At 35.5% G+C, this 18,223-nt stretch overlaps 1 protein-coding gene, 1 non-coding gene and 1 pseudogene across 18 annotated transcripts in view; 2 read left to right on the forward strand and 1 right to left on the reverse strand.

Annotated features, from left to right (window-relative positions):
- Positions 1-18,223, reverse strand: part of HELZ (helicase with zinc finger) — a 132,847-nt gene that overhangs the window by 13,194 nt on the left and 101,430 nt on the right. For all 17 annotated transcript variants that reach the window (XM_039859540.1, XM_039859541.1, XM_039859542.1 and 14 more), the window contains 4 exons: positions 14,035-14,114; positions 9,494-10,064; positions 8,856-9,102; positions 7,542-8,058 (listed from right to left, as the gene is read on the reverse strand). In XM_039859540.1, coding sequence (XP_039715474.1) covers positions 7,542-8,058; positions 8,856-9,102; positions 9,494-10,064; positions 14,035-14,114 — 1,415 coding nt within the window. The remainder of the gene's footprint in view (positions 1-7,541; positions 8,059-8,855; positions 9,103-9,493; positions 10,065-14,034; positions 14,115-18,223) is intronic.
- LOC120600466 (uncharacterized) lies at positions 3,529-3,637 on the forward strand (annotated as a pseudogene).
- Positions 17,627-17,745, forward strand: LOC120600493 (5S ribosomal RNA). Its single transcript, XR_005652209.1, has one exon. It is a non-coding gene; the product is annotated as a 5S ribosomal RNA (ribosomal RNA).

Below are 18,223 nucleotides of genomic sequence, written 5' to 3' on the forward strand. Positions count from 1 at the left end.
CTAGTAGAAGTAAGGATAGATTATTTCTGTTTTACCTACAAAAAGATCTTAAATTTATTTACTTCTCACATTCCCAATACTACATCATAGTCCAAGCCACCAACATCTCTCACCTAGAAAATTATGACACCCTTCACTATTTAATATTTTAAAATAACTATTTTAAAAATAAAATGCATCACCTTAACAGGATTTTAAAAACAACTTTAATGTCACATTAGATTAATAAGATTCAGTCAAAATAGAAGGAAAAATTTATCTTAACATCCAAAACCACAGTACATTTATTTTGGGGTTTTATTATCGGTTTTTCTTGAAAGGTATACTGAAATGTATGTGACTTTGTAGCAAAGTGCATTAAATTCAACTTAAGTCTCAACAAAGAAAAATACCACTGGAAGCATCTCACAAGTAAGGGTGCTTCCAATCTGCAAATAGTACTGTCCTCCCAAGCACTATTATTTTCCTATATCCAAATATGAGGTCCTAGAAGAGATACTAGAATGAATGCAATATTATATCTGAGAAAAATGTCAGATTCATTGTTATGACATTTTGAGCTACTTTGAATCTATCTGGCTCTTGTTTACTCTTCTTGAATATGAAAGTCAAGTTATCAATTATAGACCACAACATCTCTTACAATGAGATAATGTCAGTTCGGGTAGGAAATAAAATAATTCATAGTTTACACCTTCAATTCATAACTATTTGCATTTCTCTGAAGAATCAATTAACATAATTAAATAAACTTTCCAGCTTAAAAAAAAAAACAACAAAGTAATGCTGGAAAATTTTTGTTTTATTCTTAAAGAATACTTAAAAATGAAGTACACTAATCATTTTCTGGTATTTGAGGTCTCTGAATTAATCATCTGAGCAGTCTCTTGTCCATCTCCCCCCCACAAATGAAGACTTGCTTCTTTGGTCCCAAGAACATAATTTGGCTCCCCCCACCCAAACACACACACCCCTACTTCCAGTGACTGCAATCATCTCTTGTTTTCCAGGAAGGAACCTTACTTATGGCATAAAGATCTGAAGAACAGTGTGACATTCCAGAGGCAACACAGGACTGAAGTCAGGAGTCTCGGCTCCACTTTAATTAATAACTGCTCAAGCTGCAAGTCCCTTAACATCTCAGTGCCTCGGTTTCCTTCAAAATGGAGGAGTTTGAATAAATGATCTTTGAGGCCTCAAACTAGTTCTAAGTTTTACTTTAAAGTAAATAAATCAAGTTGTTGTCAATGAGAATATATTCTAACATTTTATCATTAAAATATCCAAATATAATCTACCACCAACTTTAACAATCATCGTTTTGACGTATTTGTTAAAATAATTCAAGTGTTATCACATATACAAGCCTATGTAAATTATTTAAGTTAAAAAAACTATAGAGCATGCTAATTGACTATAATAATATGCATTCTGGGCAACAAGTTTAAAATTTCAGATTTTTTTTTTCTCACAGAGGGAATTTCTATGAAGTACACTGAAAGACAAAAGCCTCAAAACAAAACTTTTTAGAAAGAGATCCTTTCCTGCAAAAGAAAAATATTTCTGACAGAGAATAAATACCCTTTATATTTCAACTTACATTTCAGTCTTGTGGGCCCCAGGGTTGTTGAAATATACAAACTCTACTTGTCCTCCTTTCTTTTCTTATTTCTTGACCATTTTTTTTGTTTTCTGTTACTTCTGCACAGTTCTCAGTTTTTCCATGAAAAGACTATATCCATCTCCTGCCTATCAGACTACTTCTGTACTTTTAGATGGCCACCCTATCAATGACGGAAATTCAGGTATAAATCTAGAGTCCTTGGGTCTTAAATAATTTCATTATTTATTACTTAAAAGCTCATTCTATTCTGTCAGAGATCCTTATTTCTGGGTTCAGTATCAACTCCACATATATATTTGTCTTTTATAAATATTCTTCATGTTTAACTGTGAAATCATTACGTTGCTAAACATACGATCATTAGTCTAAGTCTACTGCTAATATCTTTCTAAATATCAAAATATAATGCTAAATTTCAATAGCCATTAAAGAAGGAAAAACTAAGTGACTAAATTCATATATAAATTTCTATTGTTAAAGATGGTTATCAGTTTTAAGTAAAAATTTACAGTTTGCTTACCACTGTCTTAAAAGGTATATCTCTAATGTATGAGGTTAGCAAGCTATTTCCCATGTATATGTATAAATAAATAACGGGGGAAAAGTTAGCAACTTACTTAGAGCTCTATTTATAATCATACTATCAAAGCTAATCACTAAGGAAGAGCTAAATGCTCTAGTGAAAATTCCAAGTCTCATTAACTCTGGTGCCAGAAATTTTAATTAAAATAGAACATCTCATTTAAATGATTAGCTTTGATAATTTAAGCATGAATAGAGGGCAATTTATTAATTTGCTGATCACTGTCTATGTTATGTGCATTAGATGGTTTACTGGATACTCTACATTAACTGTCTCTGAGAAGACAGCAATGTTACACCTGGTTATACAAGATAAGTCATGAGCTATCGTGACCCACTTCTAAAGTCAGAATAGGCAGAATGTGACAATCAGACAAGGACACAATCTTTAAGTTACATTTACACAATACTTTGCTCTACAGAAGGAAATTGGGGGTAGGAGGGTGATGATTAGACAACAGTATTAAAATCAAAACTATCAACTAACTTCAAAACTAGAGTGGTTTGAAGGAGAAAAATAGAAATGAATAGATGGGTCAAAAGTGTCTTTGTTCAAAAGCCAACCTATAAGACAAGAAATATTTCAAAGGAATACATACAGAGGCATACATGTCACTTCTAAGATGGCATAAGGATTTGCCCCTCAAGATAAAATGACTGAAAAGTATAACGGGGAAAAAAGGTCCTGTTCATAACAAAAACGAGGGGGGAAAAAAAAAATCAACCTAAGAGTAAATTTAATCAGAAATGTAGATGCTCCTGAATTTTATAGAGGAATATTCAGAAAACAAAAAATGGAGGAGGGAAGGGAGGAAGAGAAGGAAAAAAATTAAAATATTGAAGACTGCATCGATTTCTAAATGAGAGGTTTAAAATATTTGTAAAGACAAAATTTCCCCCAAATGAAACTATATATTTAATGTAATTCTAATCAAAATCCAAGGAAGGTTTTTTGGGGGGAAGATAGAGCATGGGAAAGAGTTTTAAAAGGTTTTCTAAACTTATAGTAGAAAAAGCATAGAATAACCATCCTCTCCCACCCAGCTCACACACCCATACAGAAAATGGAAGAAAAAACAGTACTAATAAGGGAGACATTTCATTATACTATCAAATTAGAATACTACGAAGCCTCAAAAGTTAAAACATTGTGATTCTGGTACAGAAACATATAGATAGATGAGGAGAAAAAGAAGAGTCCAGAAACAGATCTCACTATATACTAAAGAACTTCATCTTACTCAGAGGTTAGATTATAAAGTTATCATGCAAAGTGAAAAACCTCATGCAGGTGAAAATTAGCCTTTAAAAATCCTGAATTGGTCTACAGCCATGCCACCCTGAACATGCCTGATCTCAGAAGCTAAGCAGGGTCAGGCCTGGTTAGTACTTGGATGGGAGACTACCTAGGAATACCAGCTGCTGTAGGCAATTAAATAAATCAATCGATAAATAGATAGATAGATAGATAAATAGATAGATAGATAAATAAATAAGAAAGAAAGAATAATGAAAACCCTGAATCATGACAAAGTTACTAGAAACTGAACCCCTGGAAGCCCAGAAGCCAAGAATTTACTTCTATTGTTTCTCTTTGCAATTCATCTCCCTCACCTCCACAGCAAGCAGTTGAAATGCAAGGATGATACGGTGCTTCTGTAAAGAATTCAGTATTTGATAAGAAAGCTAATATTCTATTTAGTGAGAATACGATAATTTAATAAAGAGGAGGAAGACAACAGGAATGGTCTGTAACCTGGCCCAGGTAAGGATGGCACCTTTGCCTTGATCCCATCACAGCAGGAGAGAACTAGAAGTGAGAGAGGGTACAGACGTGACTCCAGCCCACAGTGCCCCGCCTCATCCAGGCAGCGAAGGCCAGCATTTTTGCTGCATTTGAGATAGGTAAGGAAAACCCATGGAGTCCAGCCTTAGGCACCTATGAGAACTCTTAACAATTTTAAGTAGCAAAAATATTATAGAATAGGATCAAGACCCCATTTATGGTGCCTTGACCTAGTGGAAAGAAAGATTTAATGGGGTGATATAACTGAGCACCACAATTAGAGAAAAAATTGTTTCAAGTTTCCCAACAAGTAATCCCTCTCCATTAATCAATCACAGGTTCATATATATGAATGCTATGAAAAACTAAATGTTGCAGTAACTATCTTTGAATAGTGAAATTAAAAATAATGTCTCTAAACTTCTATTTTCCATGCTGACCGTGTACTTCATTTGTCAAAAGAAAATCGAAATATTATAAAAAAAGGAAAAGCATAATATGAAAAACCATCTCCATTCAAATTCACTGTTAAGCTAACATGTAGACATTTTCATCCCACATAAAATTAATCTACCAAGGTTTCTAGCAATAAAAGAATTCACAGTAGGGAAGGAAATAAGACATTTTTCTGTATTGTTAATGTTAAAGAAATTATTTTAAAAGGCTAGAAATAAACAGCAAACACATAAACAATTCATTTTCTGAGATGATTCATGCAAAATCATTTTGTACAACATAACACGCAAAAGTTATCCTAATGCACTGAAAACGTCAAAATCTGCAATGTGGTAAATATAATATTTTTCCTTGTCAAGGTATTTTTTCAGCGTTCCGAGTTAGTTAGTCATCACTTGTGAATCTCACGCATCAAAATAAAGGTGACCAAATGTTTCTGCAAAAATTATTTCACTCTAGGAGCCCAACGATAATTGAGGGTACTTACTCACACACTCACAGCTAAACAGTAATACCAAATGTTAAAAGCTCGAGGGTACAAAGAACTCGGCTCCGAAACTAAGGAAACGTTTACACAGATCAATGATTAAAGTACATTATTTGGTATTTTTCATAAAGTACAAAACTTGACAAGACCTTATAAAAACTTTGGCATGTTGTTCCCCGTACATATTATGAATTCATTTGGCAGGTTAAGTCAAAATATCACAAGTGATATCAGTAATGGCGGAGTAAGGAACTCCTAAGTCCATCCCTCCATAAAGCAATGAAAAAACTGGCAAGACTGTCACAATCACCTTTCTTGGAATTAGAGAAACTAAAGCTTGCAGCAACCAAGGGAGCACTTACTCAAGAAAAACCAGGGAATTTCAGTAAGAACAGTGAGCTTTGTGGTATTTTAACTTACCCTAGTCCCATTCGCCTGCTCTCCAAGTCAGTGGTAGCCTTGAAATAAGACCCTGCATTTCTGACACCAGCTCTGAGGAAGCAGAATAGGCCTCGTTCTCAAAGAATAGTAATTATTCATTTTAACCCTGTCTGGTGGCTTTTAAAAAACAAAACAAGACTTAAAAAAAAAAAAACTTGCCTTGTTTTGTCTAACTCAGAATTCAACTTGTGCTTTATAAAGGGGCCATATCAAAAACATTTACAGGCAAATATTTTAGTTGCTGCTGCCTGTGGTAATGGATAACAGTTGAATTAAACAACAGACTAACGCAACCGTTTGAAGGAAAGGCTGAAGAATGAGATGCTTTAGGGAGTAAGGGGTTTGAACAGCTCTGATACATTCCTACAAATCCAGAAGACCACACAAGTGCTGTGCACATGCTCAGGAAAAACCTAAAAATTTCTCACCTCTCGCTGATCTGGAGGCTCTGCGGGAGCAGCAAGTAAACGCTAAAGCAGAGATGGGAACAGCCTGGCTGAGTATGGACGGTGTGTCCAGACACACAGACAAACACTGGGTAATGCTTTTGGTCTGAACATTTAAGGAAATCTCTGCACGTTGATGAGTTGATCATTAAGCTAATAGAATAAAGACTTCAGAGGCCACACATGACAAATACAGACTTTAAAAATTAGTTTGGAATTTAAAAGTTAATTTAAAATTAAAATTATTTTTTGATTAGTTCAGAAAAGTCACAAATGACAACAAAATCAAAAATCAAAAGGATGAGCAAAGACATTCCATGCAAACTGTAACCAAAGATAGCTGGGGTGGCTATATGAATATCAGAAAGGACATACTTGAAGAAAAAATTATGTGAAAGGACATTACATTACATAATGATAAAAAGGTCAACCCATCAAAAAGATATAACAATTATAAATATATGTAAACCTAACGACAGAGCCCCAAAATAGATGAAGCATAAACTGACAGAGTTGAAAGGAGAAATAGAAAATTCAACAATTTAAGACTTCAATACACTACTTTCAATAATGAATATAAAACCTAACAGAAGAATGAAGTAAACTGAAAATCTGAACAACAATATGAACCAAATAGACCTAACATATCTTTAGAACGCTCCACCTAACAAGAGCAAAATATACGTTCTTCTCCGGGATAGACCATACGTTGGGCCACAAAACAAGTCTCAAATTTTAAAAGACTAAAGTTATACAAATATGTTCTCTAACCACAATGGAATGAAATTAGAAATCAGTAACAGGAGGAAATTTGCAAAACTCACCCCAGATATACTTGTTTTTTTCTAATTTTGCCAAATATGTACTCGACACATTATACTAGAGGTTCTGCCAGGGCAATCAGGCAAGAAAAAGAAATAAAAGGCATCCAGATTGGAAAAAAAGAACAAAACTATATTTGCAGATGACATTATCTTCTATATTAAAAAACCTAAGGTGTCCACAAAAAAATCTATTAGAGCTAATAAAGAGTTCAGCAAGTTTTTATAGTCTACACCAAAAGGAACCCATTCTGGAAGTTTATAACCTGGAATTGCTAAGGTTTTCATATCAATGAAGGTCCATTAAGATGCTCTTTGGAAATACCTAAGTAGTTTAAGATAAAAATTCAATTTACTGTAAAATGCCTAGTTTAGCAGAGTCAATCCTATGTTAAACAATGCAAATTCTGACATTTGGAAATCAGAGTATCATTTTGTATCAACTGTGTCAGTCTAAGAAACTACTGAGATGAGTGACAGAAGAAAAAGAATAGCACTTGGAATCGGCCATTGGCTGAGATGGCCAACCTCTATGGAAAGCTCTAATAACAAATTTGTAATAAACAAATGTAACCTAAGCAAAAAGATGAGTCACTAAAAACCATTTTCCCAAATTAAACAGGACTAAGCTAGCCTCCTTGGCTCAGTCAGATGTTAAATGTTCCAAATCAGCAATAAAAGACTGTAAGGGTCTTCATTTTCCAACAATAATGACCATTCTACAAAGTCTGAAATAACACAATAGGAGGAAGGAAATTAAAATAAGTTCCAAGATTATCTTCAATAGACTATTAAATTCAATAAGATTTGTCCACTATTGTCAAATCCATAAATACTGACATTTTTCACAATCAACTAGTCCCAAAGTAAAAAAAAAAAAGGAAAGAAAGGCATTTACCTCTTCTAAGCTAGGGAGCGAAGAAGAAGATACTGTTCGAGATGACAATGGGTGAAATGGCTCTTGACCAATAGCATGTTGATGATTCTGTATTTGTACAAAAGGGTTCTGCGGTGGCCTGTGAGGCAATGGAGGTAGGCCATAGGGAAAACCCGGCCCCATTAGGTGATTCTGTTGTAAGTTAGCAAAAGTCCATGCTCCATCAGGTGCCAGGTATTTCAAGGGAGGAGGGGCAAGGTGTTCAGATGGCAACGAGAAAGGCGAGCTGAAAATCTGGGGTGGTAGGCGCTGTGGAAATGCTGGGTTGTTGGCTACTTCAACGTCTCTGCTGTTGTCATTAAAGTTAGAAAAGTGGCTACTGTGGTCTGTACTGGATGGGGGAGATGGGACTGCTGGTGGGCTCCTAGTCTGAATTTGTCTATATTGCAAAAGTCTTGATTGAGGTGGTGGCATTTCAGCGAGTTCCCGTGTGTCACTTTGATCACGATTAGACAGTTCTCTGAGTAAGTCTTGAAACCTACATAAAGACGATGAAATATGAGGAGGAGAAAACAAAAGAGAGGCTCTGTCACATTAAAAAGAGCTTAGTCAACGATAAGTGCAATTTCTACAAACAAAATCATAAAATATAATTTGAACTAACATTAATTAATCTCAAAGGTAAACATTAACACTCAAGAGATGCTGAATTGAAGACACTAAATATGCCCAGGTACCTGGTTTCTTTCTTTTCACTTTGTATTAAAAACAATTGTCCTTGTCTCTACGTGTCTTTGATAACTGGCAGTGATAAAAAGTCACCATAATGGCGGACCTTATTCAGAAGGCATCAGGAAACACTTCAATACATTCACATGACACTGGCCATAAAAACAAGTTTAGAGTCAGGACTGAACACTAAATAAATAACTGTAGTTAAAAGAAGGTAGAATTCTGTGCTTCCAGAAAAAATAATATTAAATTTAGAATTTTTCACTTTTAGCCACTAATTTACTTCTGTCCTTATTCATTCTTTAAAAGTACTACTACTGAGTATGAAAAAGACACTACTGAGTAGGATGGTATGTTTCTATTTTAGAAGAGACCACAAAGCCCAGGACCATGTTAATTTACGGCAGATTGTCCATGCCTAGATTTGCACGGAATTACTTCTAAATCGATTCTCTGTTTTTTGGGGTCAATCAATAGAACTGTGTAGCACATGCTCAGAAGGCCAGCATTCACTTTCTTTGGGACTAGATTCCAACTTGAGACAACATTCAAGAGAACAGGGCGGGTCATGTCTCACAGGCTATTTTTAGTTTGCCGCAATACCTCGAGTCTGCTGCTTCTGCTTCATCTTCGGCACTGCTGGGGAGCTTCCAGTCTGCCCTCACTGGAGGCTGATGTAATCCAGTGGGTGGCTGAGGAAGGTGCTGGAGGTGAGGATGGGGATGAGGGTGGGGATGGTGTGGGTAAGGAATACTGCCCTGGCTGAGATAGGCGTGATGCTCATTCCACTGCTGTAACCGCACCTGCTGCTGCCTCAACGTTTCCAGAGCCACGCTCCCATGCACACGATCTGCAAAACGTTTGTGAAGAGTTCAAGTCAGCATGCACTCGGGGTTTCCAGTTAATTTTTCAAGAGTTTTTACAACATAGTTTTCCCCACAAGGACAAAGAAATGGCTACAATTTGGGTTCTGGAGAAAGCAAATTTTTTAAATTTGCCAGTAACCAGAGTTATGGTGGTGATGATGAGTCTTTTCACCTACATAATGATGTGACCTCGCATCAACTGGATGCTTAATACTATACAGCATTTGGAACTACATTCTGATTACTACACTAAGTGACTGATTTTTACTTAAAGAAACGTACCAATTCTGACCCAAATTAATATTGCCTAGTATATGTCATTTTAAGTAAATAATCTCTGAATTTGTCACATTCGACAGTGACAGGAGAACTTACCTAAAGCCTCCCCTATAGGCAATCCCGGGGGGTTCTCATCAGTGAAGTTATTCAGATGTGAAGGAAGAATGGGGCCAGGCTGTGTGATGGCTCGCAGGGGACTGTGGCCTTCTTGCAGCATAGGAGAGGGCTGCTGCTCAGGAATCACAGTCTCTGCAGGAGGGGACTGTGGTCGATGAGAAACTGCATTATTAAAAAAAGCACTGTTGGGTCCTGCCTGATAGGCAGGAGAAAGTTGAGGAGGTGGCTGCTGAGTCAGCTGATTCAAAGGATTCTGCTGCTGGACCACCTGATTTGGTTGGGGTGGCATTTGATTTGGTTGTTCAGGCAAATTACTCTGCTGCTGATTTAACAGGGCGTGCTGCTGCGGAACTGGAAACGGTGGTCTTGGCAGCTGGGGGAGGGGATGAAAATGACGACTGGGGATTGCATATTGTGTGTGGGGAGCAGGAAGAGGAAGATTTATGTGTCTTGGGTTGAGATTATCTTTGCGATGAAATTTAGTATTGGGATAAACAACACCAGGACGTGATTCAGGACTTCTGTTATGTGGATTTGACTCCAAATCAATCTAGAAAAAAATAAGAAGTCTTTCTTAACCGCAGAAGATTTGAGTCCTGTGGCTCTCCACCTTTTCCCACCCCTAGCACATCTTAAGGATATGATACATTCTTATCAGCATTGCAGGAGTGCTGGGTGCTTAATCTATCACTATCTGACAATCAAATGAGGGAATAAATATTTTTTTAAATCAGGAAAGACAAAATAAACGGCATAGTAAATCTGAGTCATAAGAAGACATACTGCCATTTTATTAGCATACCCGCTCTAATCCCCTTAAAAACATTATTTTTAATTTCACACTTTCTTCCTTGGAAAATAATCATTTCTTTCTTTCTAAAATAAATCATTAAAATGCGGTCTTTCCTTCTTATTTTATTGTCTTTATATATCTCTTTCCTCAAACATATCTATACGAATAAAAAAAATACCTTGTTTCCATTTAAATGCTTTAAAGTAGATAAACAATTTATATATCATCTTTGCATAACGAGTTTGGTTATTATTTTTTGCCATTAGATACTGACATTTATTCCTTCAACAAACATTTATGGAGGGCTTACCAAGGGCATTGTGCCTGGTGCTGGAGATTAAAAAGCAGTAAGAAGACAGTCTGTGTCCCCAAGACAATAGAGAAGGGGTTGGCAAACTATAGCCCTCAGGCCACTTTCGGCCCAACATATTTTTGTAAGTAAAGTTTTACTGGAATGTAGCCATACTCATTTGTTTACGTATTATCTATGGCTGCTTTCTCACTACAATGGCAGAGCTGAGTGGCTGCAACAGAAAGATGAGCCACAAAGCTGAAGATCTGACCTTTTGCAAGAAAAGTTTGCAAAGCCCTGTTTTAGAGTCCAGTAGAGGATACCAACATCTAAACATAAAATGAGAGGTACTATGAGAGGACATGATATCCTAGTGCCTGGCAAGAGATCCTAGTGCATGAGAAAATTAAAAATGGCTCTTCACAGAGGCTGTGACATTTGAGTTGAATCTTGCACAAGGAGCTGGATTTTCCAGGGAGAGAAGGATATTCTAGGTAAAGGTAACAGCTTATGCAAAGGTGGAGAAAGGAGAAAAAGTATGGCAGATCGGAGGAGCGTGAGAAGTTTTGAGTGCATAGATAAAGCTGTAACTTTACTTGTTTATATGTTCGTTTTCCCCTTCTTGACATCAGATGAAACTACAAGAGCCCAATAACACAAGACTTTGAATGATTCAATATTGAGTATAAATATTTTTTTAATCCTGTAAACCGTGACAAGTTACCAAAGGTTTATAAGCTAGGGAAATGCTGTCATCCTTCTGAAACACAAGTTTGATCATAAGTGGTGACAATGTGAAAAATGAAATATAATGGGGAAACCTCTGTCAAACACTCCATGCATTGCGTTGGTATATCAATCTCCTTACAAGTTTTAATGTTGAAATAGTCACTGAAGGTTGCAGAGAACTTGCCTCACCAAAGGCGCTCAAGACAGAACGGACCATCCTAAGAACACAGGACAGGCAGCTTGTTCCTCAATGGAAGCTGGGGGACACCTGGCAACCAGGCTACTGCAACAAATGGTTGCAATGTGCCAATCATGCCCCAAGTGCACTCTCGTCTCTATGTACTAGCTCAAATGGACTGCCATTAAATTTAGCCATTGAGGTCCTTAAGATTACTAGGTGTATATAAATTGTCTACAAAATGACATGAGAAGGATGAAACTCTGTCCCAGTCTTCCCGAGCAGCTGCAATGCCTGCTCTTCAGAACCTGATTAAGGTTCTTTATAAATAAACATTTTGCCCCATAAATCTTCCTCTTTTTACTGACTGATGCTACTACATTCAGCTGTGATATACTTTTTTTCCAAAGGTACTGTTGATATGCATACTCTGATCACATGAGGGAGACCATGATTAGATGTCAAGGTTGTCTGTGGATAAGCTGCTGTTTTCATTGCCTCTTTCACTTCTGACTTTAACGTGGACAGGAAGCTAAGCCAGTGCCACAGAAATTTAGATCAAGACGTGCTACTTCATGATACTACAATAGACTAAGCAGGATAGAAGGCTGTAAGGTCTGAAGGAGTCTGAGTCTATTACCAGAATTAGATTGTCCTCTATCACTTTCCTCTTAATTCTGAGTTACTGACTCAAGGAGAGCTAGGAAGTATTTTTCCCCCAGGCCCCAAGACGAAGCATTATGGTGGGAAAGAAAATGAAACTTGCCTATCAGGATGCTTAGTCTCCTAACAAGAAGGATCACAATAGAAATTTGAAAACAAGGACATGAGAGACACTCAGCTATCTTGGCTTCAGTTGCTCTGATAGCACCTAAGACTTACGCTTGGCTTTGTCCTAAGCTGCCTCTGACTACAACCGCTGCTGCTGCTGCACCATCCCAACGTGCCCTTTGTTCTCTCTCTGAGCTCCTTCCTTGACACACAGGACTTCAACTTTCACTACAGCTCCCCTCGTACTCTCCCAGGAGGTTCCCTGGCTGCCTCATTCGCACTGCGGCTCCTCCAGTGGGCACTGAGTCCTTCCAGCTATTGAAACTGTGAGTCAGAGCTGCTTATGAGATTAACTAACTGAGTATAGAGAGCAGTTGCTTAAAGCAAGGCTGAAGTTGGAGATACAGATTTGGAAGTGCTTATCATGGGATGGGTATTTAAAATCATGGAATGGACCAGTTTATAGTAAGAAACGATAGTATGCAAATAGAGTTGTGGGACAGTGACAGAACCCTGGGAAACCCCAAGTTAAGGACTAAGAACAGATGGGAAGGAGGTACTCAGGAACTTATAAAGGACAGAAGGTCATGTGAAAAGCAGAAATGTGTGTCACAGAAACCGAAAGAAACAAGATGGTTAAGATGAAAGAAGAAGAAAATCATGCCAAATACCAAAGATAAGTCAAGTAAGACTATAACCGAAGTGTTCATGACATTTGGTCACTTGAAGCACGGTAGTTTCATTGACATGTTTGAAGCCTGATACTAGACAGTTGGTTAAGAGACAAATAAAAAGATGAGGTGGGAAGTAGAAATTAGGTAGTAATTACAAGCAGATGAAGGTCAGAGAAAGTGTCTTTTAAAAAACATTCTATCAATCAATTTATTTATAGACTGAGGAGGAAGAACCAATAGCTAAAAAGAATCTAAAGATAAATTAAAAGAAGAGACAAGGTCTATGAGGGACCAGAAGGGGAGAGATTAGTTTTAATGGGAACTGTTCCCTGAGACTGGTGATAAGGAAGTAAGAATGTGTGAAGATAAAGAAAAGTGATAAGTCTAAGGTTTTAAGTTAACAGGGTGAAATCCTGATGATGGAAGTCTAAGGCAAGGTCATCCTCTGATCATAAAGATAATAGAAAGTGGAAGATGATCAGGCATGAGATAAGCTGCTGAGAAAAATGGGCAAAAGGAACTAGGTACTTATAAAAGAAATGCAGGAGAGCTCCCTCAGGTTCCCTGGGATTAGAAAACATGAATTTCCAGTGCCATTATCTCGACCAATTTTATTTTCCCTAACTTGTTCACAAATACAGAAGCAGAGAAAGTAGAGAATGAATGAATACAGAGTTAAGGATTTACACAGCAGGTGTGATGAGGTGACAAGGTGAGGGGCATGAAGAAATTAATTCTTCCTTCTTCACTATAATAGCACTTCTCATTCTGAGATAATTTTCAATGATACATCTATAGCTGTGTCTTCATTTACTACTTTTATTGTGGAAAGGCTCTAAATTCGAGTCTATCGTTGAATACCACAATTTGAGAAACATATACTGATAAATGAATAATGGAGCCCCAAAACAGGTGGAGGGAGAGAGGGTAACATGACCCACTAGACTGTCATGAAACAATAAACAGAAAAGATATACATAAAAAAGATAAATACTTTGCTTTAAAACATCGAGATTCCAAGATGATCAATCAAACTAAATCTATTAGAACAATGCATTCGCTAAATGTAAGTAAGTAGCATACCTGTTTTGATTCTGTAGGCTTTTTCTCTGGTGTTCGAATCTTATTAATTTCAGGTCCTGGATTATTTGTATCACTTTTACCTAAGAAAATATTTTAAAATTCTTATAAATTATCTCCAGTGGATGTTACATTTCCAATGACTATCCAATATTAAACAAAGAAGTAGAATATTTTGAACATTTTTCACCCACTATATCAATTTATATTACTGCTCGAGTTTTGTCCTTAAATTTTCAGTGGCGGTTTCTCCACAAGAAAGAAAATTTATAAATAAAGCAAACCTCACTGACAAGGTAAAAGCTTGATAAAATAATCTTAAAACAGCAAATAATTCCAAAGATAACTGCCCAATCTCCAGGAATTTACGGCCTCATTTTTTCAAACTAGACAAAGAACTTGGCATTCTTGCCTATTTATTAAGGCTCAAAAATTTAGTCATTTATAAGTGCAATTAAGCAAAATCCAAATAATATGTCAATCTAAATTAGTAAAGGAGCCTTTATTGAATAAAGATATTCTGAAACAAATGTACTTATGCTACTTAAAAGTAATAGATATCAAACTAAATATAAGTGGATGATAAATAATAAAGGAAGCAAATTGAGGTTTAAAATATCATGATTACAATAGACTTAAATAATGCTATTTCATGCATATGAAAGGCTTTTAATACATAAGAATTAATGGCTGGATATTTTAAATTCCTTGAAAAAATACTTGATTTGGGTTCTTGTTCAAAAATATTCCTTCAGGAATACCACTGACACAATAAAATAAATTATTGTGCCAGAACAGCCTTACTACTAAACTTCAAGAAATAAAAACTACAATGTCTGAGATGAAAAATACACTGGATGGAATTAGCAGCAGATTAGACAATTCGGAAGGAAAACTTAGTGAACTTGAAGGCAGAGCAATAGAAACTATGCAAAATGAAATACAAAAAGAAAAAGGAACTTCTAAAAAATGAAAAGAGCATCCATGAATTGTGGGGAAACTTTAAGCAGACTAATATAGGGGTAGTTGGAATTCCTGATAAAGAGAGAAAGTAAGACAGAAAAAAATATCTGAAGAAAATAAAGGGTCTAAAATTTCCAAACTTGATGAAAATGGTAAACCATTGATCCAAGAAACTCAACAAACCCCAAATACAAGAAGCATAAATAAGATTACACCAAGGAATATTATAATCGAATAGCTAAAACCACTGTAAAAGTCTTAAAAGCATCCAGGAAAAAAAAGACATGTTTCATATAGAAAAACAAAGATAAGGGTGACATCAGATTTCTCTCTGAAAACAATACAAGCCAGAAAACAGTAGAGAAACATAATAAAGTACCGAAAGAGAAAAACTGTCAACCAAGAATTCTATACCCTGCAAAAATATTTTTCAAAAATTAAAGTAAAATTAAAACATTTTCAGAAATACAAATACTGAAAGAATTTATCACCATCAGAGCTATAGCACAAGGAATGTCAAAAGAAGTCCTTCAGGCAGAAGGAAAATTATATTACATGGAAACATAAATACACAGAAAAAAATAAAGATTAATAGGAATGCTAACTACATGGATAATACAAAAGACTATTTTTCTTATTATTTAAAACTCTTTAAAAAGATACTTGGATGTTTAAACAAAAATAATAACAATGTTTGGAACAATATATGTGAAAGTAAAATGCACTGTAACAATATCATAAAGGCCAGGAGAGAAAACATTGAAACATCGTAAGGTTCTTTTATTACACATGAAGTGGTAAATATAAAATTGGAAAATAGACTGTGATAAGTTAAAGATGTGTACTATAAACCCTAAAGCAAATACTAAAATAACAAAGTTATAGCTAATAAGCCAACAAAAGAGATAAAACGGAATCATAAAAAAAAATGCTCAATTAATCCAAAAAGAAAGCAGAATAAAAAAGGGGGGCGGGGAGGGACAAAATGCAGATTGGACAAATTTAAAACTGATACAGCAAGATGCTAAAATCAAGCTTAACTATATCAATAATCACCTTAAGTATAAATGGTCCAAACAACCCAATTAAAAGAGATTGTTATAATGGATTTAAAAAAAAAAATCAAGAGCCAACCATATGCTATCTAAAAGAAATGCACTTTAAATATAAAGACACGATAGATTAAAAGTAAATGGCCACAAAAAGATATGCTGTGCACTAGTCAAAGCTAAGTGGCTTTCAATTATTAAGCAAAGTAGATCTCAGAGCAAAGAATATTACATTACCAGGGATAAATAAGGTCATTCCATAATGATTATGAGTTAATTAATCTAGAACACATTATCTTAAGTGTTTAGGTACCTAGTTTCATCAAGCATACCTTAAAGGAAAAATAGACAAATATCAATTATATTTGGAGATCTCAATATTTTTCTCTCAATATTTATATTTTAAAAAGTAGGCAAATATCAGCGAGGATACAGTAGACTTGAACAATCCTATCAACAAATTTGATCTAATTAACATTTACAGAGCACTTTATTCTTCTCAAATGCATGTGGAAATTTACAAAGACAAACCATATCCTGGACCATAAAACAAATCTCGGAAAATTCAAAATGATTCAAGTCATACAAAATATGTTTTCTTACTATAGTGGAATTAAAGTAGAAATCAATAACAGAAAAATACTTAGAAAACCCCCCAATAAAGAAAAACTAAAACTCACCTTTCTAAATAATCCATGGAACTAATTTCAAGAGAAATTAGAAAGTGTACTGAATTGAATGAAATGAAAATACAGCACTGTAACTTGTGGGATGCACTAGTGGAGAGGAGGAGACTTACACTGCTAAATACCTACATTAACCTAAGCTTTCACCTGAAAAAACTATGTACAGGAGTTGTATACTGAAAACCTAAACTGAGACAGAGAGAGAGAGGAGAAAGAGAGAGACAGAGAGAGAGACAGAGAGAGAGAGAGAGATGCCCTGTTCATATACCAGAAGACTCAATATTGTTAAGATGTTAATTCTCCCAAAATTGACCTATAGATTCAATACAATCGCAATCAAAATCCCAGCAGGGCTTTTTTATAGAAACTTACAAGCTGATTCTAAAAAGTATATGGAAATGCAAAGGACCTGGAATAGATCATTTTGAACAAAGGTGGAGGATTTATACTACCTTATTACAAGACTTTTATAAAGCTATAGTAATCAAGGCAGCACACTTGGCAAAAACATAAACATATGCATAAATGGAAAAGAACAGACTTCAAGTATTTGCTCAACTGATTTTCAGGACAGGCACCAAGTTAGTTTAATAGCAGAAGGACAGTGTTTTCAACAAATGGTGCTCAAACAATTGAACATATATATGCAAAAACAAAACAAAATACTCTTCAATTCTTAGCTCACACCATATACAAAAATTAATTCAAAATGGACATAATGTACGAGCTAAAACTATGGAATTGCTAGAAAAAGAAAGATGATCTTTCTGATCTTAGATAAGGCAAAAATTTTTAGTTACACCAAAATATACACCATGAAATAAAAAATAGATAAAATGGACTTCATCAAAAATACAAACTTCTACTCTTTGAAAGATATTAAGAAAATGAAAACACATCTACAGCCATGCCACCCTGAACGTGCCCGATCTCATCTGATCTCGGAAGCTAAGCAGGGTCAGGCCTGGTTAGTACTTGGATGGGAGACCACCTAGGAAGACCAAGTGCTGTAGGCATTAAAAAAAGAAAAAGAAAAAAAGAAAATGAAAAAGCAAGCCATATCCTGGGAAAAAATATTTTCAAAACAAATATTTAATTAAAGGTTTATATCCAGAATGTATAAAGAACTCTTACGATATAATAAACAAAGAAACCAATAAAAAAATGGGCAAAAGATATTAATAAGACACTTCATCAAAGGTATACAGACGGCAGATAAGCCCAGTGAAAAGATACTCAACATCATTAGTCATTAGGAACATACAAACTTTAACTACAATCAGCTACTATCAGATACCCACTAGCAAGAGTAAAATGAAAAAGACTGACAATACCAAGTGCTGATGAGAATGTGGAGTAACTGGAAATCTCAGACATGACTAGCCCAAATTAAAAAGGCTTCCATCACCTTACAAAATAGCATGGCAGTTTCTCAAAGTATTAACTATGTATTTATAATGCGCTTTGGGTATAATGTGTTTACCCAAAGAAATG

This window comes from Pteropus medius, unplaced genomic scaffold (genome assembly GCF_902729225.1).
Source record: "Pteropus medius unplaced genomic scaffold, Ma_sr-lr_union100, whole genome shotgun sequence".
In the NCBI taxonomy this organism is placed as follows: Eukaryota; Metazoa; Chordata; class Mammalia; order Chiroptera; family Pteropodidae; genus Pteropus; species Pteropus medius.